Source organism: Sphaerodactylus townsendi, linkage group LG12, assembly GCF_021028975.2.
Source record: "Sphaerodactylus townsendi isolate TG3544 linkage group LG12, MPM_Stown_v2.3, whole genome shotgun sequence".
Classification (NCBI taxonomy): Eukaryota; Metazoa; Chordata; class Lepidosauria; order Squamata; family Sphaerodactylidae; genus Sphaerodactylus; species Sphaerodactylus townsendi.
Genome location: NC_059436.1, coordinates 31,418,732 through 31,444,457, shown reverse-complemented (window position 1 = coordinate 31,444,457; position 25,726 = coordinate 31,418,732). Strand labels below are relative to the sequence as shown.

Below are 25,726 nucleotides of genomic sequence, written 5' to 3'. Positions count from 1 at the left end.
GCTTGTAAGCATAGCCAGAGTTAGCCTTTGTACAAAGGCAATCTTGCCAAGAGTAGAGGATAAAAGCATCGACATGTATAAGGGATACCCTCATGCAAGTACAACGGTGACTCATCTGTTTTAAGCCATGCATCTGTTTTAAGCCATACATCTGTTTTAAGCCATGATCAGGGTTCTGGTCCAATCAGAGCTGCTTGGGTGTCTAGACTTGGCTGTGGAGATTGGGCTCAAATCCCTGCTGGGCTGTAAATCTCATGGGGTTTCCTTAAGTCAGTCAGTTGAACCTTCCCTACAAAGTTGTAGAGAGAGGGAAAAACCCTCCCATGAGTGTTGATTGTAGCTCCATATAGAAAGAGCTGAATGCAAGTGTAATATTGAGAGAAATTTCTCTTAGAAGAGTCTGTCTGTGTCTCTTGCTGAGAACAGAGTAGGAGTTAAAGAGCATTAAGAGCTTATTAAACTGAAGTAACTGTTCCTGTAAACATTGCCTGTCACTCTGTTGCCTTTATGGTTTTAAGGAAACGATAATGGCCAGATGGAGACTGGGAAAAGGAGAAAAATATGGAGGGGGAGCCGTGTTACTGTGTGACTACATAAACCAACAGGAGGCTTGTAATGCTTTTGGAACCAATGAAATGTTAGGAGTACAGTTAAGGGCCTGAATCTGCTGGAGAATTAACATGCAAGTAAGCAGAGCTGGCTTGTCGATTAGGTGGGCCGCTTAGGCAATTGCCAAGGGTGCTGGGAAGGGAAGCAGATGCCAGAGAAGATCAGGTCTGGTTCTGGATGGGGCTGGATCAGCTGAAGTAAGGAGCAGTTCCAGCAGTGCTGTCTCCTCCAGCATTGCTGCACTGCAAGATCAGCTGTGGCTCTGGAGACAGGCCCTGACCCACCCCATTTCCATGAAGGAGGGCGGGAGGAAGAGCAGGGGGCAACCAACTTCATGCTGCTTGGGTGACAACAGCAGCTCTTTGCTTGCTTATCTCCCCATGTGTCTGGGTCTTGGTAGGAGGATGTCAAAGTCAGGGCTGCCTAGGGGACCAAAAACCCTTGGGCTGGTTGTGCATGTCAAAAGGGAAGAGTGTTTTTCAACAATTCCAGTGGAAGAGCTTTAAATACCTGCTGATATTGTTCTGAAGGGCTGCCCCTTCAGTTGCAAAGTATGGGTTGGGGAAATTCCTGGAGATCTGGGGGTGAGCTTGAAGATGGTAGGGCTTGGTAGGGGAGTGACCTCCATAGGGTGCACATAGAGTTCCCCCTCTGAAGCCACCATTTTCTCCAAGGGAACTGATCCCTGTTGTCAATTCCACTTGGAGGTTTGCAACTCTGCCTGTTCCCCAAGATCAGTATTTGAGGCAGGAGCATGTTGGACTGGAGTGGTTGGGAAACAGGGAATGTGCACCTCACAGATGGAAACCCCTTCCATCCACAGAAACCTTCTGGTGGATGTAGATCTAAGCCAGGATGTTCATTTCACTGCCTTTTACCCTACCATTTGCATTTCTTTCTCTGTATCCCTGTGCTTATACTAGCTGAGGTCATGTGTCATGCACTTGAATGAAAGGGTCTCTGTATGTATGTCATGACAGCCTCTTCCACAATATATCAAGTTGTTCTGAAGGTGCCGCAAAATTCCTTCTTCATTTGACACAGGAAGCAGCTGCATCTGGCTGTAGATCTTGTGCCCCTTCCCCCTTGTGGCAGGCACTTCTGTTTGCTGAAAGGGGGGGGGGGAAGGGAGCAGTTTTCACTAATTCCCCACTCCCACTTTGATCGCTGTGAAGTTGCTATGGGTCCACTTGTCCACAATTCTGGGGGAACAGAGAGTGGAGGCAGAAGTCGCTGTTTGTGCAGGCCAGCTCCATTAGCATTTCATAGGGTCCAAGACCCAGAATAGGGACAAGCAAGGAGAAAAACCTCAGGCTTTGCTTGCATGTCTCGGCTCTTTTGGGGGGTCCCCGTAACGCCCATCTGTGTGTCTTGCAGACAGGTCTAAAAGCCCCAAAACTGAATTCCAAAAGCAATTGACAAACAGCCGTGATAACGTCACAGGGAGAGACAAGGAGGTAATTAAGCCTCCAACATCAATGCTAATGGGAGAAAAGATGAGCTGTAATTAGAGAACCTTTAAATAGAATTTTTTCCACTGTTATCTCACATGCAGGACAAAGTCTGCCAAACAACATGTGAAAACAGAAAAAAACAACAATGCCAAAAAAAAATCAGGCACACCACAAGCATGATGTTAATGTAAGCAGAGAGATGAAAACGAGCAGGGCAGAGTAAATTCTTTGCAAAAGTTTTACATCCCGAGGGAGAGAGCAGCTGAGCTGGGAAGTGAAACTTCTAAGGGAGAGCACATGTTCAGGACAAGCTGGGGTCTCCACAGTGCTGAATTGATCTGTGCTCCATGTATTTCCCACCCCCTTTTGTACAGCTGTGGTCAAATCAGAGAGTTTGATATTGGAGGACTTTTCCTTCCCTCAACTCTCTCCACATCACCACCATCCACACTCTAGGGAAGGACTGGTTGCTTTCCTTCTCTGAAAGCCAATTGCTTTCCCTCTCTGGAAGTTCTGGCTTCTCTCTGTTGGCTACAAAAGAGGCACTGGCTTTTCACCACAGCTCAAAGTTTTCTGTAAGCGGATTTTTTCTAATCAAAGATTGCTACCCTTTTAGGAATGTGAATAGCAACTCAGCCCCAAGAGTTAGGCTTGAAAAGACTCCTAAGAAGAATGATGCTGCCCTCCTGACCTTTCAGGCCAAGAGAGGCAGGGGGTGTCTTTGAGATCACTGTGCCTTTGGCAAGCAGTTTCCTCCATACTAAAAGCTTCCAGCTTTTTCTTCAGTCCCTGTAGTATGAAGTGGAAAGAGATTGCATGGTCTTGGCATTGTCTGCCTGTGTGAACTTGCTGGATCTGTGTTCTCCTTCCCTTTGCCCTGTCCCATTCTCTCTCTTGGCCAGTCCTATCATTTCTCCTGCTGCTGCCCTAATTTTTAAGGTTGCCATCCCCAGCCACTATTGGGAGGGGTGGGAGGTGTGTAGATCCAGGGTGGGAAACTCCTGGAGCTTTAGGGGGTTACATTGCCAAAGGCTCCAAAACATCCATTTTCTCCAGGGGAACTGGGCTCTGTAGTCCGGGGATGAGCAGTGACTCCAGGAAACTCCCAGCAGAGGTGTAGCTCCAAGGGGACGGGGGGCAGGGGTGTGTGCGACGCACTGGGAGTGCCCCCCTGTGTGGGTGTGGCGAGGGAGTTCTGGGGTGGGACAGGGTGGGACAGGGGCACTTTCCCCCCTTGCTATACCTCTGTTCCCAGGTCTCACCTGGAAACTGACTCAGTGCTCGCCCTGCCCAAATGTATTCCACATCCTGTCTAGCTTGCTCTGCTAGGAAAACTGGAGGCAAAGGAGGGCCAATTTCTGTGTTTTTTAAGAAAAAGAGACAGGCTGGCAAGTACAGCAGATCATGCAAGAAGTGGAGGCTGTTGTATTAATGTTCTTATTTATTTAGTACACTTGTATGCCACTGTTCCTCCAAGAAGCGAAGCTGGAGACAGTATCATTCTTTGCTCTGTTGCAGCCTCACAACAATCTTGTTAGGAAGTTCAGGCTGAGCTATTGGCCCAAAGTCATCCAGCAAGTTTCATGGCAGAGCAGGGATTTGAACCTGAGTTGCCCGGGTGCGGTTCTGACACTCTAACCATTATGCTGTGCTGGCTCTTGGCCCTTTTGCGGTTAACACCTTTATGCTTAGTGGCAGAAGCCCTCCTGCCTTTCTTTGCATTTGACCCCCCTGAACACTTTCCCTTCCAGCCCCCTGAGCCTCCACCACCACTTTACACTCACTGACCACTTTTGTGGCAAGACCTGTTTGCCTTTCATTGTGCTCCATTTGCTTCTTCCAGCAAGTGAGCTTGAACAATAGCATGCTTGAAGTGGTCAAGAGGGCAACATTATTATTGACATTTAGGTAGAAATACAAAGCAGTTTGATTCTACAGAGGGTTGTTTTTTGGCTGATCTTGATGGAGTTTTCTTTTGAGTGAGGAGGGCTTGTCTATGGCAAATTTTCATGGCCCTAGACTGAAATAACTCAGTGTAGGATCGCACTGACAGATGCCCCAGATGGCTCTGAGCCCTCCTGGCTCCTTGTTACAGATTCTGGGATTATCAGCGACAGATTGCCAGCATGAGCCTTTTGCAGAAGTGTGCAGCAGAATCGTGTCAGAAGATTTGCTGGCAGTTGGCATTCTGTGTTTGCGAACCACAGTGACTGGCAAAGTACACATCACATATCAAGGCATGTAGCGAAGCCCCATTCTTAAAAAAGAAAAGAAAAGCAGCTTTTGAAGGCTCCAATTTTGAGTGGAGGAATAACTGTGTGTGTGTGTGTGTGTGTGCTTAACTCTTTTTTTGCTAGCCATTGTTCTGGTTCAAATTGATCCCCCGGCTACTTTTTCTTCCAAGGAATTCCAAGGATGTTTACACCCTATGTTGATTTAATAATAGCGTATCCTACCGTTCCTATGAGGAATTCAGAGTGGTTGACCTGGCTGTCTTCATTTTATTCTCATAACAGCTCTGTAAGATGGATTTAACTGAGAGACACGGCCAGCGAGCTTCATAGCTGAATGGGGAATTTGAACTCTGTCCCCAGAGCTCCTATGCTGACATTTGAACCATTACACCACAGGCTGGCTCTCAACTGAATACCAAAAGAAAGGGAAGCCAGTTAGGTTTGAATTAGGGCAAAGTTTAAGCATGTGACAACTTTGTCCTGTTAGGCTGTTAACAATGGAGCATTTGGGAGGTCATTAATTTATAGGATTGCCATGGATCAGAAGTGACTTGATTGCACGCACGCACGCACGCACGCACGCGCGCGCTCGCTCACTCACAGGAAATCTTTGCAGATGTTCCATTTAGGGATATTCAGCCTCACATTCTGGGAGCTCCTGGGAGCACTGCTCCATTCCTCCTGATATGCCTGTTATTCAGAGGCAAGGGGGAAAAGCGCCCGGTGCACCATTGTGTCCTCTGCCCTCATCCTGCCTTAGAACGCCCCACCATGCCCCCGGAACACCCTTGCCACAACCACACAGGGCCATGCACCTGGTGCGTCATGCCCCCCTGTCCCCTTGGAGCTATGCCTCTGCTGTTATTTTATCTGAATAGGGCACCATACATATTTTTCAGTTTCATGTTGTCCTATTCAGACCAAATGGTGACTGCACATCTCAAGAGCACAGCTAGCATGAGCTCCAAGCATGGAAACCTCGACAGTAACATCTGAAAAGATCAACAAACACCCCGAGTATAATCCTGGCTTCCTGCTTCTCATTGGCTGACAATGAAGAACTGGTTGGTGTGGTGTTGTGTCTAATGAGTGGCTTGCTCCTTAGTGACTTGGCCAAGGCTAGGCTAGGCCTCAAGGTTGATTGGTGGTCCAAGTTCTCCGTCCTCTGACTATTGGTGGGGAGGGGAGTGATAAGACAAAGCAGCACTCCCCTGCCTTCCTTTGCGTGGCTTTTCATGTCTCCCCTGCAGCTGCTAAGATTTCTGACAGGCTCTTTGCACCACGGCTCTGATTGCAATGGACAGGTTTTAGCTCCCAGAATATAAAACCCTTTTGCAAAACTATAACCTCAGCTGAGGAGAAAGAGAAGGGAAAAGGGATAAAAAGAGCTGATTTCAGCAGCTGCAGCTTGCTGTATTTTTTCATCCTGCATCAGCAAATCAAGACCACAAATAATCTGGTCTTAACATGCTTCGCTGCTGCTGGCTCGGAAGAATTTCCCGTCTTCTGCAAAGCTCTGGTTTCTACAGTCTCCAGTGGCAGGGAGAGACCTTCCTTTTTCAGTATTTCCTTTCTGCACTCCCCAAGTGTCCTCCTTGCCAACCAAGAGAGACCTCTGATGGGAACGCAGTCCCAGAAGATTCTGCTGACGAAGTATGCAGCGTGTGCCAGTGGGAGATTGTGTGCGTTGACCTGTATTTCCAGTCCAGCAGCCCCCTTTGCTTCTGTGGGCAAAATGTCATTTATAATAGATGTGTTTCTGAAAGAACATCAGTGTGAGTCAGCTTTCTCATTACCCTGTGTAATGAGTGGGGCTTGGAGCAGCTTTCAGAGGTCCAGGTTATAGTATGGGAATTAAGGACTAAAACCACATTTGAGTATTGTCTATTGATCAGGGTGAGGGTGGCAGTCAAGGAATATTTATTAATGGGAGAAGGTCTGTTTGCTTCCAAGAATGCTGTCTTGCAAGGTCTCTTGGCTCTCCCCAGCCGAACCAGCCTGTCTCCTAAAGAGATTGGGATTGAGAATTTGTTCCTGGGGGCTGATGGGAAATGGTCCCCCCACATCTCTTGGTCCCACATTTGGCATTGCACCCTAGAATGCATCTGGAATAGAGCTTCTTGGGCCATTTATGCATGTGTGGCCTCTTTTGCATTGAGTGTTCATTCCCTTTGGGTTGGATTCTTAGATACTGACATATTTTCCCCCTCTCCCGAACTCAGATCAGAGAATCTCCATGGTTTCAGACATCAACATACTTTTCACTTTCATGGGGCTTTCTCACTCTTCCTGGCTTTCCCCACCCACCCACCCACTCACCAGCAGTTCCTTCCACGCTTCCAGACGCCACTTCAGAAGGATCAAAAGGGCTGTTTTAAAAAAGAAAAAACATCTCGTTGAAATGTCTAGCAAATTAACCCGTAAACCAAAGCCCACCCCACCCCCAACCAAAAAAGGGGGCAGGGGAAGTTGCATGGATAGATCAAGGAAGTGGGAGGCAGGCAAAATGGAGGGCCAGATTGGCTGGGGACAGTTTGCAGCAGGAGAATCCCGTTTAAACAAACAAACAAAAATGCGGGAAAAACCCACTGCTTGCATAAATGGCCTTGGTGTAACAGATGGGCCAGAACCCTCAGGTGGGTCATGGAACTCCCCCTGCTGGGTCAGCACCTAGTATACCGCCTCCAGTTCCCTCCTCCCCCCTTTTTGGAAAGAGTTGCTGCTAGTGTGATATATAGCGCATAAGAGTGTGATACTTTCTGCCTCCCCATATCTATATGCTTAGAGTCATAGTGAAATGAGATCACTCAGCAAAGAAGAAGACTGTTCCAGCTTGTTCTTCACTATGGCATGTCTTCTGGTGCTGGAGAAACATTCACATGAACACACTGCCTTGTACCGCATCAGACCATTGGCCTATCAAAGTCAGTATTGTTTACTCTGGCCATCATTCTCTGCGGTCTCCTAATTCTGACTTTGGTTCCAGGAGGCTACCTTGATCAATTGGATTGAAAGCTGCTGAGAGATGGAGGGTAATTAGCAAGGTCACACTTTGCCTGCTGTTCTCTTAGTGTAAGTCATTTGGCAGTCTCAGTCCCAGACTTCTGCTGAAAGCCAGATTGAAACATATTTAGATAATCAGCTTCTAAGGGAGGTGGTTTGCAAGCATCCCTTTCAGTTACCTTGACCTAGTATGGTAGACTAGCAGTAAAGCCTGCTGTGGTAAGCAATGCCACGGACTCCAGACAGCTGTTGGTGGTGGGCGCAGCAGCAAGGCAGGATCAAGTACTCTGAACATCAGTTGTATTTCTGGGAAAACTCTCTTTCCACCTCGCTTCCTACTCACTCATCCTTTTTATTTCCCCATCTCCCATCTCCCCCCTTTCCATTTTTCCATTTTCATCTTTTCTGCTTCCCCTTCCAAGCTTTATCTTCTCTCTCTCCTATCTTTTATTTTGACTCTCTGCCTCCCCTCTGTAATGTTGGCTGTTGTTCACCTCCCCACCCCCATTTTGTTGGCTCTCCCCTCCCTCCCCTCCCTTGCATGCCACCCCACCCCTCCCCTCCCTCCCCTCCCTTCTAGGGTGGCTGGACCATGTCCAGATGCCGGGCCCCCTCCCATCACTGATGCTCTCCTTGCCTGGGGCTCCACTGTTGGCATAGTGCTTGTCTGCCTACTCCCCCCCCAATCCCAGCAGGGTCCTTGGTTGCCTCCCCCACCCTTGGCCCAGTGCTCACCTCCACAGCCAGACCCAGAATCTATCCCAGTGTTCCCTCCCAGGAGACATTTTATTTAATTAGGAGGGATTTGAACCCAATTTGGTGGAGGGGGGTGGGCAGGGGATTGAATGGGCTGGTGCCAGCCAGGCGAGAGGGCCCCTTGCCACTGCTGTCCTCCTGGGCCCTACTTGGCTTTTTTTGGTGGGGGGAGGTTGGGCAGTAGACTGTGCTGGCTGGTGCTGAGCCAGGTGGGGGGGAGGGGGGAGGGTACCTTGCCACTGCTGCCCTGCCAGGCCCTGCTTGTTCTTTCAGGAGGGTGGGGAGGGTGGGCAGGGTCCTGATGGAACACATGGCGATTGGTTGGAAACAAGCCATTGCCTCACATTCTATTCTTAGTGAATTATGTCTTCGGATTTGATGCAGGCCCATACTTCAGATCTGCTGTGTCTAATGATGGCTTTTTTTTTTTAAAAAAGAAAGAAGTGAAGGCAAGACTGCTTATTTTGGAAGTGTGGAAGAATTACCTCCCACAGGAGCAGCATGCACAATCAGGCTGGTAGTATTTGCCAGTTTAAGTCATCTCAAAGTTGCCGGGCATGATGGACTAAAACCAAGAGGGCAACTGTTCATTCAAGCTTGCATACCAAGTGCCTTGTCTGCTTCCTAACATGAAATCTGTGTAAATTAATCAGGGATGGATTGAGGGGGCAAAGTGACCTGGGAAAGAGACATTGGCTGCCTGCCCTGCCCCCCCTCATGGCGCAAGGCCCAGCCCAGGCTAGTCAGGTGTGGTGCCCAGTTGGGCTGCAGCAACTTGCTTAACCACTTTTACCACTTTTATCTGCCCAGCCTGGGCAACTTGCCTCGTGATGTTGCAGCCAAGCAGGTGCTGCTGTGCAAATGGCTTGTGCTTGGCCTAGTCTCTTGACTGGAGGGGGCGGCTTGGATGAAGTGGTTCCCAGGTAGGGTTGCCAACTGTCTGGAGAAAAAAATGTCCTGCCCTTTTAGTAGAGGCTTAGTGGGGTGTTAATTATCAGGTGATGGTGTTAACCTCCATGCCATGGAAAGTTTCAGCCTGCCCATTTCTACATATTAAGCTTATATTAAAGTCACAGGACATTTGGCTCCAGGCTTGTTGGTAACATTACTCTCAGGCTATCAACCTGGCGGGATGTTTCCTGATAACTATAATGGCCAGTCTTCCCCTGAAATATATCCAAGTAATCACAATTGGCAGTAGCCCTGGGGATCTCAGACAGAGGCCTAACAACCAATAAGACTCCATATAGCTGTGGGAGGTACAAAGAGAGGGAAGGAAGGGAGTGGAATGACTGGAAAGGGGAAAGGAGGAGTCAAGTAATGGTTTTTGAGGGCAAAGTTTAAAAGCTTTGAATGTTGTATAGCAGTAGACTAGGACAAAGGGGACTTGGGTTCAGATCCAAGTTGGCTATGGGCTGATGGATTGTCGCTGGCCTAAGAATCATGCAAACTTATCTCGTAGGTTTTGTTATGAGGAGTAAGTGCAAGAGAGAGAATCCTGGCATCTTATTGACAACACAGAAGACTGGAGATGCAGCTTCTGGACAAAGTAAGGGAGCACCCTGCTAAGATCATGGACTCCCAGAGGCAAAGCAAGGGGAAACTGCTCCCGGAGTGTGCGCGCACCCTGCGCCCCTGCCACAGCACCGTCTGTCCACACCCCAGAACGCCCCCAGATTGCCCCACCACGCTGCTCCACTTGAGGCATTGCGCCCCACCCAATCCCACTGGCACTATACCACTGTGGACTCCTAGTCTAGGACAGTTTCTAGGCACTTCTGTGAAATACTGAGCAGTTACTAAAGCTTCTACATTAGGTATCAAGCAGGGAGAGGTGACATTTTAAGCTTGGATCCAGGAACTCCTGTGCAATAATGATTAGTTTGTGGTTATTGCATTGCTCTACTAATGGTTATAATTGATTTTTTTACTTAGTAAATGTAGTTAGTCTTCTCTATTTTTTTGCCTGCCTCTCAGCATTACAGTGATAGACATGTTTATCCTGGCAATATTCTCTGAAGCGACAAAATTTGAGAAACCAGGTCAAGACCAGGTGCTCAGGAGCAGCAGCAGCAGAAGGCCATTGCTTTCACATCCTGCACGTGAGCTCCCAAAGGCACCTGGTGGGCCACTGCGAGTAGCAGAGTGCTGGACTAGATGGACTCTGGTCTGATCCAGCAGGCTAGTTCTTATGTTCTTAAAAATAACCTGTGTCTTCCTTTCTCCTTTCCAGTCACCTTTGGATACCTATTGTTTATTATCCAAGGCATCTGCTGTTCACAAGTCAGTCACTAACAAGAGTGGTGATTGGGATTAGAGGGCTGAGGAAGCCCATATGCTGACCTCAGCTATCTTTACATTGGGTAGGATATGGCAGTGATGTGAAGGGAAGAACAGATATGGGAGATACGAGAATTGGGCAGCCCGAAATGATGCCTCCTGGTCTCCATACCCAGCCATTCCCACTTTCCATCCTCAGAGAAGTGCCTGAACCAAACTAGCCCAGGGGTGGGAAGGCAAGAGACCTCACAGAAAACGCACGACCATTTGGAGTTGAAAGAAATCAAGTTGAAAGAAATCTTTTCAGTTCTTCAGCTGCCTTGCTCAAGGCTAACCACAATCTTAACACAATAATAAGTCAATCCTTGCTGAATAATTAAATAGCAAACTTTCATAAGTATTGACTTAATGTGACAGCAAGTCTATATCGGTTCAGGGTTTGCTTATGTAAACACAATCTCCTGTTCAGCTTAGTTAGCAGTTCAATGGAATAGAACATTCCTTCAATTAAAATCAAATGATGCATGCCTTTAATTCTTCCCTTCTCTTACCTGGTAATAATAGCCTTTGAACCTAGGTGAAGGGATACAGCAGAAAACACAGACACAGATACACACACACACACACACCTTCAAGTGCATTTAAGCACAGTGAATCAAAACATGGATTCTCAAAAAGAATACGGCAGTTCACAATGCAAAGAGTAGACTGAGCTGGTGGAGGAAAAGGCTTTGGACAAGAGCCCCTGGGAAGGTCTTCCATACAAGCACAGTTGAAATAGATGGGTATAGTGTGGGATGCTGTTTTAGAACTCCCTTTCACTTCAGTGAGAAGTGCACAGGAGAATTTCCTGGGAGAGTGTGCCTTTTGTTTGTCGGAACTATTCCTGGCAATTTATTTTGATATCCATTGATAGCCATCTTCTTCAAAGGATATGTCTCTCCTTTCCTAAGTCTTCCTGGTCCAATATTTTGCTGCCAACAGTGGCTAATGAGTTGCACCTGGAAAAATCACAGCACAATCTGTTGAACTTCACACAAGATCTATGCAGGGTGGGAGAAGCTAGGACACCGTTTAGTCTGGTGGGGAAGGGAGACAATGTACTTTTAGCTGTATGACTCTAAATGAACAATGCAAGACAATGCTTTCCTGGGAAACTGAGCAGATTTTGGCCATTTACGCACTTGTACTGGCCTTCGCATTAGCATACATTCCCTTTGGGTTCAGTTCTTGGTTACACGCGTTTTCTCCTCTTTGGCAGTCACCCCGCACTTCAGATCAGAGAATCCCCACAGTTTCCAAAAACTCTGGAAGTGTGACTTTTCCTCTCCCTTCTCAGGGAAAGCATGCATTTAGCTTTCTTCGGGAGACTCAGCAAAGATGGCTTGTTCGGCAGTGCATGCATCTCATTCTCCTGAATAGGCAGCTGCTAGGAGGTTGGTGGGAAGACAGGGAGAACCCAGGCCTCAGAATGGAGTCACAGCCCTTGAAAAGACAGAAGCTACTAGTGAGACTATGGCAAGTTACGGTAAGAAAAGCGGGAGCTAAAGCTTTCCAAGGTGATGCTTGAAAAGGCCAAATTCTGTGCAGTGGGAGACATAAATCCACAGGCAACCTTCTTTGATCTTGCTAATCTCCCTCCTTCCTTTGACTGAGCACCCTCTGCTCTTCCACCTGCCGGACATTCCAATTGCTTGTTTTCCTGCCCCCCTTTCAAGAGCTGTGTGTTGATAGTGACCCTGGTAGCCTTTGGGCATGTGAGAGTTCCGCCTTGTGCTCTGCTGAAATACTGCAAGCACTGGAGCAGCCTGGAGTTGAATAGGGTGGAAAGGAAGAGGACAGGCTCTTTTCTTCCCTCCCTGCCACTTTAAACTCAGAGCTATGTTATGCTTGGTTTTGTCAAAAGCTAGCAATAGGCCTGCCCCCTCATCTGATAGGCTTGGCTTTTACCCAACAGCCTGATTTTACACCTTGGGAAGGGAGGGGGACAAGAAGAGAGAGTCTGTTCACATGCCTTATGTGCCATCATGTTGCTTCTGACATATGAATCAATGGCCTCCCAAATGTCCTCCTTTAACAGCCTTAACCAGGTCATGCCAACTGAGGGCTCTGACTTCCTCTGTTGAGTTATTCCCTGCCATGGCAGGTCTTCCTCTTTTCCCACAGTCTTCAATGTTTCTTAGCATTATCGTCTTAAGCTACAGTCGATTAAGCTACAGTCGCTTCAGTTTAGTCATTTTAGCTTCTAGCAGCATAATTACCAGATAAAGTTTTTTGGGGGCTGTGCTTTATCAGGCTATGAAAGAGCATGAGGTGTATTTGGTGTTTCCCATGTCAACATTAGGTGTGCTGTATTTTTTAAAAAGGCTAGGCTGAAAAACCGTCTCCTTGTGTTGGGTTTGTACGTGTGCAGAGAGGTTGAGGTGCAAACATGTTAACTAGATAAAATAATATAAAAGTGTAACTTTTCATTAATAGTTCATGGAGGTCAACATAATTTGTTCTGCCATTTGAAAGTATTGTTGATTATATACATCGATATAAAAATGTATATAGTAGATGGGGACATCATTTTGAATCTTTGCCCCCCTTCAAAAAATGTAGATCTGGCCCTGTCTATGACCACTGTACAAACTGCCTCACCCCATCATGGTTGTCAGGTGATAAATAGGTACTAAACAGGTCATGGTTCAGTGATAGAGTCTCTGCTTGGTCCCAGGTTCAGGCGCCAGCCTCCCCAGTTGAAAGGATCCAATAGAATATTATGGGAAAGACCTGAGACCCTGGAAAACTGGTGCCAGTGAGTAAACAATACTGTCTTTGATGGACTTAGAGTCTGATTCAGCAGAAGGCAGTTTCATGTTTCAATTTCAGTTTATTTATTTCCAAATTTCCTCCACTCAGCTCCTTCTGGGGTAGCTATACTGTTGTATTTTCAGATAACGTTACTAAGTTCTTTCTACTATTTGTGAAGGCCAGTTTTGCATTCTTCTGTGCCAGACCTTGTCTGGCATTACACGATGAATACTTACTGACTGTATTTAATAGCTCTTGAAAACGGCCCTGTCTTGCCACTGTTCACAGGTGAAGGGGGAACCTGGCTTCTCTGAGCATTCCATACCATCCATTTGCCAAGAAACATAATCAAAGAATCCCAAGCCAAGAATCCCAAGCTCAGCTATATATTTCTCCAGAAGGAATGCAAGTTTATTTGATGGACTCTTCATCAGAGGAGTGACTAGGGGGTTTCATTTGGAAATGGAGCCCTTGCAATGGGTTTGGGGAACAGGATTGTGATTTTCATCTATTATTTATACTTTTCCTCAAAGCATTTCAAGAAAATAGCACAGCCAAGCTGGTCATTTCCCTCCCTCCCATTTTCCAGATTCTTTGCCAGGTCTGGTTTCAGCTTGTCGGCTGGACAGGACCACCTGTCCCCGGAGCTGTGAATGGCAGTTTGGCCAAGGCGCTCTCGACTGAGGCACTTAGAAAGACAGAAACCTGAGAAGCTTTGGGACAGTTCCAGTAAGGTTTATTTCTGGCAGTTAAAACCTCGTCCAATCACTGTGGATTTATTCGTATCTAATGGAAAGAGCGACATCTGGCTTGAATATTATGAAAAGATTACCAGCTGGCTTGTCATGTATTATGAAAAGAATAACATTTGCCTTGGAGGATGCTACAAGCCAGGAGCAGGACCCGAGGGACCGCAGTGACAAATTTCCATCAGGGTTGGCAATGAACTTCCCGCACTTCTTCAAGGCAATCTGACTCAGATCATGGGACGGGGTAGGCAGCAGAATCCCAGCATTTCTCCACCTGCCTGTTGACGAAATTGAATTAATGTCTTGCATTGATCTTTTCTTTTATTCCATTAGAACTGATACAAGAGGAGACCTCGTTCCATCTGGAGTGTGGTTTATTCCAGGCGTCCTTTAGTTTATGATGGATTCTGGTTTTAAGCAAATAAGTGATAATTCAGCCTACTTGCCTGGATGCTGTCGAAAGCTTGGCAAACAAAAAAATAAAAAATAAAAAATCCAGCTAAGCCTCATGATTGAATTATCATAAATCTTAGTCTTGTTCTAATGGGTGCTTAAAACGTTTCACTAATTATATCTCAGGGATCTCGAGAACCCAGTGAAGAAGGCTCATGGTATTATCTGATCTCCGGCTCCTTTTTGGCTCTTTCCTTGCATCCGTTACATGGGCTTGGGCAGCATTTCTGACCATGCTTTTGTTGGGGTTTGGGGGTGTGTATGGTTAAAGCTGACCTTACAGCTCCCTCTATTTCCCTACCCCAGAAAAAAACCCAAAACAAATAGGTGCCCTCACTTAATTCAGGCCTGAACAACACATTGTGTCTTTGCATGATCTGGGCCAGGCTTCTCCATTAGCTGGGTCTGGATGTGACGTGTGCAGCCCTGCCAATGGGGAAATAATGCTCCGGGGGGGGGGGCATTTTAAATGGAGAAAGTGGTGCACGGAAGGGATAGATGAAGCCCCATATCTCTGCAGTACTGCAGTGACTGTCTGAACCAGACTGCACAGTGCTTAGGGAAATAAATTCCTTGAAATTGCTGTGTAGCTGCAGGGGTGTGAGCCAGGTTGGGCAAATCCCAAACCCAACTCATGGGGAAAAAAATGTATTATGTAGTTTCGGCCTTGATGAATATTTTAATATCTCAGGCGAAGTTAAGGGGATGCATATTGGGAAGCGAGGAGTCCCCAAGGCTATTAATGGTGTGAAGAGCAGACTTGCAAAGCCATGTCTCCTAATCTCCGTGCTTTACCTGATGGCAGCATCCCTGTGAAATGCAGTCAGCAGAGATTACCGAAGCTGCGTTTCATTCTCTCCAGTCCTAGTCAAGGCCTTTTGTCATTGTTCACACCCGGAGCTGATGTCCAGAACTTGCGGCAAGATAACCAGAGGGCTCAGCAGACCCATCAGCGTGATGCAAGCTGGCATTCATGATCCCTTTCTAGAAACTGCCACTGCAAATGTTTGCTGCTGATGTGACGAGGTTTAACAGCTTTCACACCAGCGTCTGTCCTGACTTCCCCTCTCCTTTGGCAGCCTTCCCTGCACATTCTCTGTGCTTTGCTTTTCTGTCCTCCCCGTTGACTTTCTAGAGGTTTGGGGCTAGCCGCTATTGGAAAAGGGATGCTGGACTAGCCACCTGAACATGCACATTTTGGTCTGAACATGCACATTTGTGAGATTACAACCACTTGGATTGTCTCTTTCTGTTTTGACACCAAACCTTTCCCCATCTGGCAGATAATGGAGAAAGATATGTGCTCAGGGTAACAAAGAAGGCTTGACCAAGGTTGGTAAGAAGGAAACTTTGCCTTCCATACCACTTGTGAGCCACTTGAAGTATGCCTGGCCATTAGTGGGATGACTGTACAGTAGCCTTGTCTGATTCTTTGTACTGGGGCATACTAGGATACTCCAGCTGTGATCCAGCAGAACATTTTTGCACTAAAAATGGGAGTGAAGAGAATAGCTTCTTTATCCGATTGGATGATCCTGGCTGGGTTTATAGAGAAGAAAAAGAAGAAGAGTTGGATTTATATCTCCCCTTTCTTCCCTGCAAGGAGACTCAAAGGGATTTACAATCTCCTTTCCCTTCCCCCTCGCAACAAACTCCCCGTGACGTAGGTGGGGCTGAGAGAGCTCAGAAGAACTATGATTAGCCCAAGGTCACCCAAGGTGTGTTGGAGTGCACAGGCTAATCTGAATTCCCCAGATAAGTCTCCACAGCTCAAGTGGCAGAGCAGGGAATCAAACCCGGTTCCTCCAGATTAGAGTACACCTGCTCTTAATTATTACACCAGTGCTGAAACTGTTTACATGGGTTGCAAGCCAGTAAAAATGGCATCTGTGGCATCCCTGCTTTTCAGGGCCCTTACAGTTGAAACAATATGCTTGTGCTTTATCTTCTCAAATCTTTGTCTGCTGGACAATCTGAACCTCTAGTTAGGTCTGGTAGAACATTTTCAGGAGCTTTGGAAGGAGTTTGGAAAGGAGCTGGGATATTCATTCAAACGTGACATTACGATGTGCAGGTCGAGTGGGAAAAAAAAGAAGCAACAAAGAACACTAGATTGGAACCAGCCTGTTTTCTCCATTTGGAATCTGGCTGTGAATCTAGACTAGGGGGTTTGTCTGAAATATGCATCTCCTCGTCTCCCGAGAACTGCCAGTATTCGCAGCCTGCTGGGAAATAGGGATGGGGGAAACGACGGCTGGGTGGAGGCAGAAATTTGTTTTTCCTCCTTTTTGAAAGATTTTCTCTGTAGCAGCCAAATTAGTTCCAGTCGCAAGACTCAGAGCTTCTCCTCTGACACCAGTGTCTCCCCACGCTGTCTGCAAAGACAGAACAGATGAACTGTCATGTAAAGAGTGATATGGTATCATGCAGCTAGGAACCTTGCAGCAACCCCTGAAGAAGCTGGTAACCAGGAAGGTTTATTTATTTATTTATTTTAGTTATTTCTTGTATTTGTAGACCGCCCCATCCCCGGGGGGGTCTGGGCGGTGCACAACAATATTCATTACAATCAGTAAAGTTATTAAACCAATAACATCTATTAAAATCTATTAAAAGCAGCGGTCAGTACAGAGATATCAGGCGCCCCAAGACCCAATTTAATTAGAGGCCTCCCTAAGGAAAGGGAACGGCCGGACTCCCCTCTAAGAGGGTAGCATATGGTGGTAATCGAATATAGAGATTGACCACAGGCCTGATGATAGAATGGATACCAACAGGTTACATTTGATAAATAATCTAAAAATTTAATGCATCAACATAGTAAGAGGATTTTAATTGAAACCAAACACATTTTGTCGAAGGCTTTCACGGCCGGATTCAACTGTTCGTTGTGGGTTTTCCGGGCTGCGTGGCCGTGGTCTGGCGTAGATCTTGTTCCTAATGTTTCACCTGCATCTGTGGCTGGCAAATTCAGAGGTATATCACAGAGAGAAGTCTAAGACCCAGACTTCTCTCTGTGATACACCTTTGAAGATGCCAGCCACAGATGCAGGTGAAACATTAGGAACAAGATATACCAGAGTTCAGCCACACAGCCCGGCAAACCCACAGCAAACCCACACATTTGGGCCACAAGGCTTTCCTCAGAGGTACAAAGGACTGAAAACAACAGGTCAACATACCCTATTGTTACCTTTGCACCAAGCTGGCTCTGAATAAAAATGCTCATTTCTCAGCCTCTTCTGTTCCTTGTCAGCAGTGGAGCAGGGGTCAGTGGCTGCAGGGGTCAGTGCTATCAGTCACAGACCAGGAAAGGGATTTGGGCATCTTAGTTGATAGTTCCATGGGAATGTCAACTCAATGCGTGGCAGCTGTGAAAAAGGCAAACTCTATGCTGGGGATAATCAGGAAAGGAATTGAGAATAAAACTGCAAAGATTGTCATGCCCTTATATAAAGCCGTGGTGCGACCACACTTGGAGTACTGTGTTCAGTTCTGGTCACCACATCTCAAAAAGGATATTGAAGAGATAGAAAAAGTGCAGAGAAGGGCAACGAGGATGATTGAGGGACTGGAGCACCTTCCTTATGAGGAAAGGCTGCAGCGTTTGGGACTCTTTAGTTTGGAGAGGAGACGTCTGAGGGGGGATATGATTGAAGTCTATAAAATTATGCATGGGGTAGAAAATGTTGACAGAGAGACATTTTTCTCTCTTTCTCACAATACTAGAACCAGGGGCGTTCATTGAAAATGCTGGGGGGAAGAATTAGAACTAATAAAAGGAAACACTTCTTCACGCAACGTGTGATTGGTGTTTGGAATATGCTGCCACAGGAGGTGGTGATGGCCACTAACCTGGATAGCTTTAAAAGGGGCTTGGACAGATTTATGGAGGAGAAGTCAATTTATGGCTACCAATCTTGATCCTCTTTGATCTGAGATTGCAAATGCCTTAACAGTCCAGGTGCTCGGGAGCAACAGCCGCAGAAGGCCATTGCTTTCACATCCTACATGTGAACTCCCAAAGGCACCTGGTGGGCCACTGCGAGTAGCAGAGTGCTGGACTAGATGGACTCTGGTCTGATCCAGCTGGCTTGTTCTTATGTTCTTATGTTCTTATGAGCACTCTCTGACCTCTTCAATGCTGCCATGACTGTATCAGCAATTGTGGTACAGTATCTGCAGATACGTACCATGCACTGCTAGATTTTTTTCATCCCAGAAACAGCCGCAGTTTGGCGACAAATGGAGTCCTGTTGCCTGTGTAAGCAAATCTGTTCCACTCACACACTCTCCTCTGAACTGTGAATGTTGATGTGGAGTTCTCACCAGGGGAAGCTGCCACTTGCTTTGCAGAACACAATTCCCACCCTATATTTTTGATCCATTCTGGTGACTTTCAGCTAGTGGCATTGTCATTTATCACTACAGACAAGTGACGATTAACAAGTGAACAAAATAACATGTGGAAATCCAAGGAGATGTATCTCTTTGGAAATAAATAAGGATATCTCTCGGTGTCGAAAAAACAAAACAAAACACAGAGCATCTGTAGGCAGTTCCTTACGCGGATGAAATAAATGTTCCATTTAAATTACCAAGCACAAACCAGACTTGCTTTCCTAATTCTTACTGATTTGTCAAGAAACCTTCTCCTGGGAACTGCTGTGAGTCAGCAGTGATGGGGGTTCAGCTCACACAATCTAGTGCCGTGGTGGCGAACCTTTGGCACTCCAGATGTTATGGACTACAATTCCCATCAGCCCCTTCCAACATGGCCAATTGGCCATGCCGGAAGGGGCTGATGGGAATTGTAGTCCATAACATCTGGAGTGCCAAAGGTTTGCCACCACTGATTCTAGTGAATATGATAAGAAACTGGGTATAGTGGTTGAAGAAGAAGAGTTGGTTTTTATACCCCACTTTTATCTGCCCTTAAGGAGTCTCAAAGTTGCTTTCAATCATCTTCCCTTCCTCTCCCCACATCAGACATCTTGGCCCCTTCCGCACACGCAAAATAATGCATTTTCAAACCACTTTCACAACTGTTTGCAAGTGGATTTTGCCATTCCGCACAGCTTCAATGAGCACTTTTTTGCCATTTTGCCATTCCGCACAGCCTCAATGAAAGCAGTTTGAAAGTGTGTTATTCTGCATGTGTGGAATGAGCTGAGAGAGTTCTATGTGAACTGCGACTAGCCCAAGGTCATCGAGCAGGCTTCATATGTAGAAGGGTGGGTGGGTGGGGGAACCCATTTACCCAAATTAAAGTCCGCTGCCAATGTGGAGGAGGAGTGGGGAATCAAATCCGTTTCTGCAGATTAGAGTTCGTTGCTCAAAACCCAGATTCGTTCCCCATCTAATTGTGAAACTCAGTCTTGGGCCCATCTCTCAGCCTAACCTACCCTCAAGGTTGTTGTGAGAGCAAAGTGGAGGATGGTATGCCATCCTGACCTCCGTGGAGAAATTGTGGGGTTAAAAATGTACTAAATAAATACATTCAGCAAATAGTGAAATGATTAGAACTTGGCCCAGGTTTATTCTGCCCTTCTTGGCAAAGTTGCTGTTTCCAGAAGATTGTTTTATCGATCAGTGAAATGGGTAAATCCTTACGTGCTCTCACTTTGCAGTTAATGCAAGTCTTACTGAATGTGAGGTGTGGCAGGGAGCAGCTGGGAGACATGCATGCACTCATTCTGTAAAGAGACCAGCCCTCACTGCTCTGATGTGCCAAATATTCTTCCAGGGTGGTTTCAGGTTAAAACTAGCAATGTCGATAATTTCGATTTTTTGCTTGAATGTCACTTTGATTTTGAATTTTATTTTCAGTCTTGTTCAACCATTTTTTTTTTGCCTTCTTGCTGTGTCTGATTCCTCCTGTCTGGATGAGTGATGCCTTCCTTCCCCAGCTCTACCTATAAGATGCTGTCAGTGAAAGTGAGGGAGGGCAATTGAGAATGAGGGCAAGTGAGGGCAATGTTGACGAGCAAGCAAACCTCTTCACCAGGTGCGCTGGAAAACATTTTTTGAAAAGGAAGTGGTTTTTCAGCAGGGCTGAACATATTTTTTGAAAAGTGCGAACAGTTTCAGCCCTGCTCTATAAATCTGCTTCCCAGTGTGATACACATCACACCTAGGTGGGCGACTCATCCTGAGTGCTTCCTGTGGCAAGACCTCTCTGCTTGCTCTTGCTCAGGGCACAAGGCTCAGAAATCTGAGAGCAACAAAGGGCAGCATTAAGTAAATTGTGAAATTGCAGTTTCAACCTTTGACTGCCCTTAGCTCAGTAAGAACTGAGCTCCTTCTCTCTCTCTCTCTCTCTCTCTCTCTCTCTCTCTCTCTCTCAGAATGGGCTTACCATTTCTCAAGGCAAGTAGTATTTTTTTTAAAAAAACATCTTGCTTTCTCCATTGTCTTTTCTAACCAGGTCACGACTGGCAGATTTTCACACAAATTGTCAAGCATCTTCCCAGTCACTTACCAGCTGCCCTGGGGACAATTATCAGGCATGCCTGGGTTCCTATGCTGGCCTAATTGGTAAGTCTTTTGACATTGTCCTTGTTGCCAAGTGTGTCAACCTTTTTTCTCACCAGGAGTTGAAAAGTCTGGAGTGGTGGAAGTTTATTTATTTCTTTATTTAGTTTGTACACTGCCCTTCCCTTCAGGGGCTCAGGGAGGCTTCCAACATATAATCTATCTATATAAAAAGCTAACAGTGACTTTGTTAGTCATGCCCTAACGCCGAAACGGCTGGATGGATCGCCCCCAAATTTTCACATGACGTTCCTCCCTGTTGCGGGCAGGTAATCGGACCTTCAAATTGCCAAAAGTCCATACCTGAGCCAGGTAAAATGGCTCTGCTTCTTTTGCACATGGCCCTTTAAGAACCCAGGGAGCTGGCCTCGATCTGAGTGCCTCACCACCCTGCCTCTGCTGCCTGACTGGGATAGCCTCCTTGCCCCAGTTCTGCCTTACCCAAGCCAGGACTATGCATGTCAACCAGCCTCATAGACACCGGGATTCGCACTCTGGACAGTTCCATTGTGGAATGGAAAGGGTTACCTTATACTAAAAAAACAAGACACCACCATATAACAATGTGAATTGAAAAGGGAAAGAGGGATTCCATTTGACCACCCCTAAAGACTATGCTGTGGATCATTGGACCTGCATGGACATCTGTGTGGGTTGCGGACTGTGATGAGAAGGACAATTGCCACAGCAACATGTGGCCGGGCCCTGCTAGTGAGCAATAAAATCATAAATTACATAACAATTTAAAAGTCTCAAATGGTGACTAGCCAATTCACCTTAACTACAATAAAAATACTAAGCCTTAAGACATTCCTTAGGTACAGAAAACCAAAAAAGACCAGAGTTTCTAGACTCTTTTCAAACACAACTCAAGTATATCATACAACTATATTGAAGAGATTTCCAGAGCATATATAATACTTACTTAGAACATGAATTTCATACTTGTTCTCTTCAAAGGAACCAAAAGCAAAAATACAATTAAAATATGTTAAAAAGAGTACAATTTAAATTTAAAAAACCTAGCTATATTTTGGAGCTAGGCCTGGATTCAGTGGGCCAGCTTATCCAAGGCTACAGGGGATTAGGAAGGAGCTGCCAGCCAAGGCCCAGGAGTGGCCAAGGGCTTCTGCTTCTTGCCATGCCCAAACATTATACCTGGAGACAGGAATGGAAAACAAAAACTTCGACCCCTTCCGCACACGCAAAATAATGCGTTTTCAAACCACTTTCACAACTGTTTGCAAGTGGATTTTGCCATTCCGCACAGCTTCAAAGAGCATTGAAAGCAGTTTGAAAGTGCATTATTCTGCATATGCGGAATGAGCCTCTGTCCTTGTGTTACACTTAGCAGCAGCGTTTCTCCCAGTTTGTCCTCCCTTGATAATGACTGGGTTGTTTGCAGAGGTGTAGCAAGGGGGGAAAGCGTCTGGTGCACTGGTGTGTCCTCTGCCCAGCCCTGAAATGCCCTCGCCTTGCCCCGCCCCCACAGGGGTGAGCGCCTGGTGCATCGCGCACCCCCAGCCCCCTTGGAGCTACGTCTCCAGTTGTTTGTCTTCTGAGAGGGATACAAGTGGCATGCTAGCCAACAGGGGCATCCGCAAGAAATGCTGGCTCAGGAAGCATCTGTGGAGGCTGAAGACCTAACACCAAACCTGTCATGATCCGCTCCTATGCAGTTGTTCCCACTGAATAGATTCTGATCTGTTTCCCGGTATGCTTCCTGGTATATTGTGGATATGTGTTTCCTGGAGACGAGTTTTAACTCCAGGAGATTCCCAGCCACCACCTGGAGGTTGACAGCTCTCCTCTGAGAACTCTTTTCTGCTCAGATTCAGTTGAACACATAAAGCTGCTTTACATGGGTCTAGTTTGTCTGTGAAGGTCACTACTGTCTACTCTGACCGGCAGTAGATCTCCAGGATCTCACATCTTGTAGCACCTGATCCTTTTAACTGGTGATGCTGGGGACTGAACCCGGAATCTTCCTCATATGAAGCAGATGCTCTCTGACTGAACTCCTCAGCCGGCCTTCCCATCTGATCCTTAAAACGACCCTCAAAAACCCTCCACATGTTTCTGATGGTTAAGCTTGTCAAATAAGGGACAAAAGACACGACTTCAGATCAAAGGCATCCTTTAACCACTTTAGATGTTAAAGACTTCCAAAGATGGATGTTCAACTGTCATATAAAACAGTGAAAAAACCCAGATCTTAAGAGCCAAATAACCTGGTAGGCATAAACAAAGCGATATAGGATGGCAAAGTGCTATTGCGCAAACAGATCCTTGTAATCAAAAGTAAAATAAACTGTACAAGGAAAACCAGGAGATTTACATGGCTCTTTTAAAAGGGTAGAAAGCAGAAAAATTTAAACAAATGGCAAAAGGTATAAAAATAAAAACGTTTCTGTGATTTGTGCCAAATATAAATCCCAGTTGGATTCTGCAATCTTAAACTCACTTACTAGGGAATACGTCCTATTGAATTAACTGGGCTGTATTTTTGCCCATACATGGTTAGGATTGCACTGTAAGCTTACTTGCAGGCACAGTGCTTTCTTCTTAGATTATTTCCAAGATAGCCTCACCTATGTGACTTCTCCAGCTAAAAGAGGCAGGAAGTTTAGGTGTGCTGAGGAGACTCCCTCCGGAACACTGGGCATTTCAATTCAGTGCCTCCTTCCACACAAATAAGACAGCCAAATTGATACACCCAGGCAAATTGAAATCTTTTTTTTTTTTGTGCTGACTGGCCAGCATTCCTTTTTAGCAAATAAGAGAAAGAATTAAGACAGCTGGTCACAAGGCACAGGAAGGTCATTCAGACTAAGCGGCTATGAACGGCAAGCACATCAAAGTTAAAAAAAAACAGGGATGGTTGACCGTTCATACCAAGAGATGGTCTGGCAAGAAGGAAGGAAGTCCCTGGCAATGTAAACATTTATGCAAGAAGAAAAAGGGGGAAGTTCCAGAGCATTGCTGAGAGTGGTAAACATTTCACACACTGGAACATTCCTCATTTCCCATTTCTTATACTTAACAGTTCCTCATGTCACATACTTGATAGGTGAAGGGGAGGGACTTAAGAAAAGAATTTTTGCACTCAAAATGGAGTTTGGAACAACTTTACCAAATCTAGACTGGACATTTAAAAAATCTTGTATTGTTTTTACTTGTGTTTCTGTTGTGTTTCTGTTGTTTTACTTTCATTGTGCAAAGACAGATGGGGGCATTTAACCATTGCTTTTAATGCATGTGTACTAGCAACATTACATGACCCTTCAAAAAGGATTTAAAATGGTGTCTCCACAAGGGTCCCACAACTTATCACATGGGGCTCCTGACCCACGGGTATGAGACCACTGGCCTAAAGGGCTGCATTGGAAGAGGGCTTTCATAAAGAGTAAGGAGCCAGCGAGGATTCATCCCCCAGGCTTCCTTAAAGCCTGTAGTTGGTCCCTGCAGAAACCAGCATAGTGAATTAGATGGATTTTCGTCTGACCCAGCAGGAATTTTGTTGTATTCTTACCTCAGCATGCTGAGAACTGATTTTGCTCGCTGGGTGACTGCCAATTTAGCCTTTTGTTTTTCTCTTCTTTTTTGGACAGGGTTTGACATTACACCCAACTACGTAGACGCCAGCATCACCAGCCTCACCGTGTCCCCGTCCTGCTCTTGCCGGGGCAGTGGCAACATGGAGGAAGACTGTGAGAGGTTCCTGAGAGACTTCACAGAAAACCCCTGTCTCCGTAAGGCATCCTTTCGTCCTTGGGTCAACCTGAACAGATCAGGCGGGATGAACTGCAGGGAGCTTGTAGCTGCTCTCATGCCATCCCGTCCCCATATTGCCTGCCTGTGTGACAGTTGTGCCTGCCTGTACATAAAAGAGAGCAAAGAAAGGCTGTATGATTGCAAATGTTTCTTGTGTTATCCTGATTTTGTAATATATGCAGGAATCAGGAGCTCCTGGACTGTTCCCTTTGGAAGGTGAGAGCTTGAAAAGCATGGACAGGGGGTGCCATTTCAGTTTCTCACATTAGATTCTAAAAGGCCAGAAGTTAGACATGGTCACATGCAGTTTGTGTCAGAGGTAAATTGTTTTAATTTATAACAGCAATGCCAACCACTTCTGACTTTTCAGTACTTAATGCATACACACACACAAATACACACAGACACACACACACGAATATATACAATAATACGTCTTGTGTTATATATATTTATGTGCAAATGCTAATTGCTTAGAGTTGAGGCTGAGTTGAATAGGACCAAAGGAGTCTGAACATTTCAGGCTGTTTTATACTGAGATAGACCCTACTCCAATATTATCTCCTCTGACCTGCAGTGGCTATCTGTGGTCACTAATTCAGAACATGTTGTCTCTCAGACAACTGAGAGATCCTGTTGAGTGACTGGAGATTCCAGAAGTTGGATTTGGGACTGTCAGCCTGCAAAGCTTGCCCTCTGCCATTAAGCTATGCCTGCTGTTGGGTTATCTTTCCAACAGTCTTATTATGAGGACAGGCACTCCCTAACCAAAGGCTATATTTATATACGAAACACGGCAATTCCTATCTATATGTAAGATAGTCTTTGCACCCGTGTCTGGTTGGTTCAGTGGACTTGGATCTCCAGTCTTCCTTACTTCCTCCAGTCTTCCTTACTCTCCAGTCTTCCTTACTCTTCCTTACTGTACTCTGGCCAGTAGGTAAAAGGGAATGGTGCTTAAATCATACTTCAAAAGTAAGGACTGCTGAAAGCTGTGGTGGTTTTGGCTGGGATGGGAGGAAGGGACTCGGTACCTACAGCTTCCATTTCTTATGGCAATTTATTGGAATGGTCTTATTGACTT

At 46.0% G+C, this 25,726-nt stretch overlaps 1 protein-coding gene across 1 annotated transcript in view; it reads left to right on the top strand.

Annotated features, from left to right (window-relative positions):
- GFRA2 (GDNF family receptor alpha 2) overlaps positions 1-25,726 on the top strand; it is a 96,439-nt gene that overhangs the window by 53,789 nt on the left and 16,924 nt on the right. The window contains exons 5-6 of the mRNA XM_048513274.1: positions 20,762-20,871; positions 24,480-24,620. Coding sequence (XP_048369231.1) covers positions 20,762-20,871; positions 24,480-24,620 — 251 coding nt within the window. The remainder of the gene's footprint in view (positions 1-20,761; positions 20,872-24,479; positions 24,621-25,726) is intronic.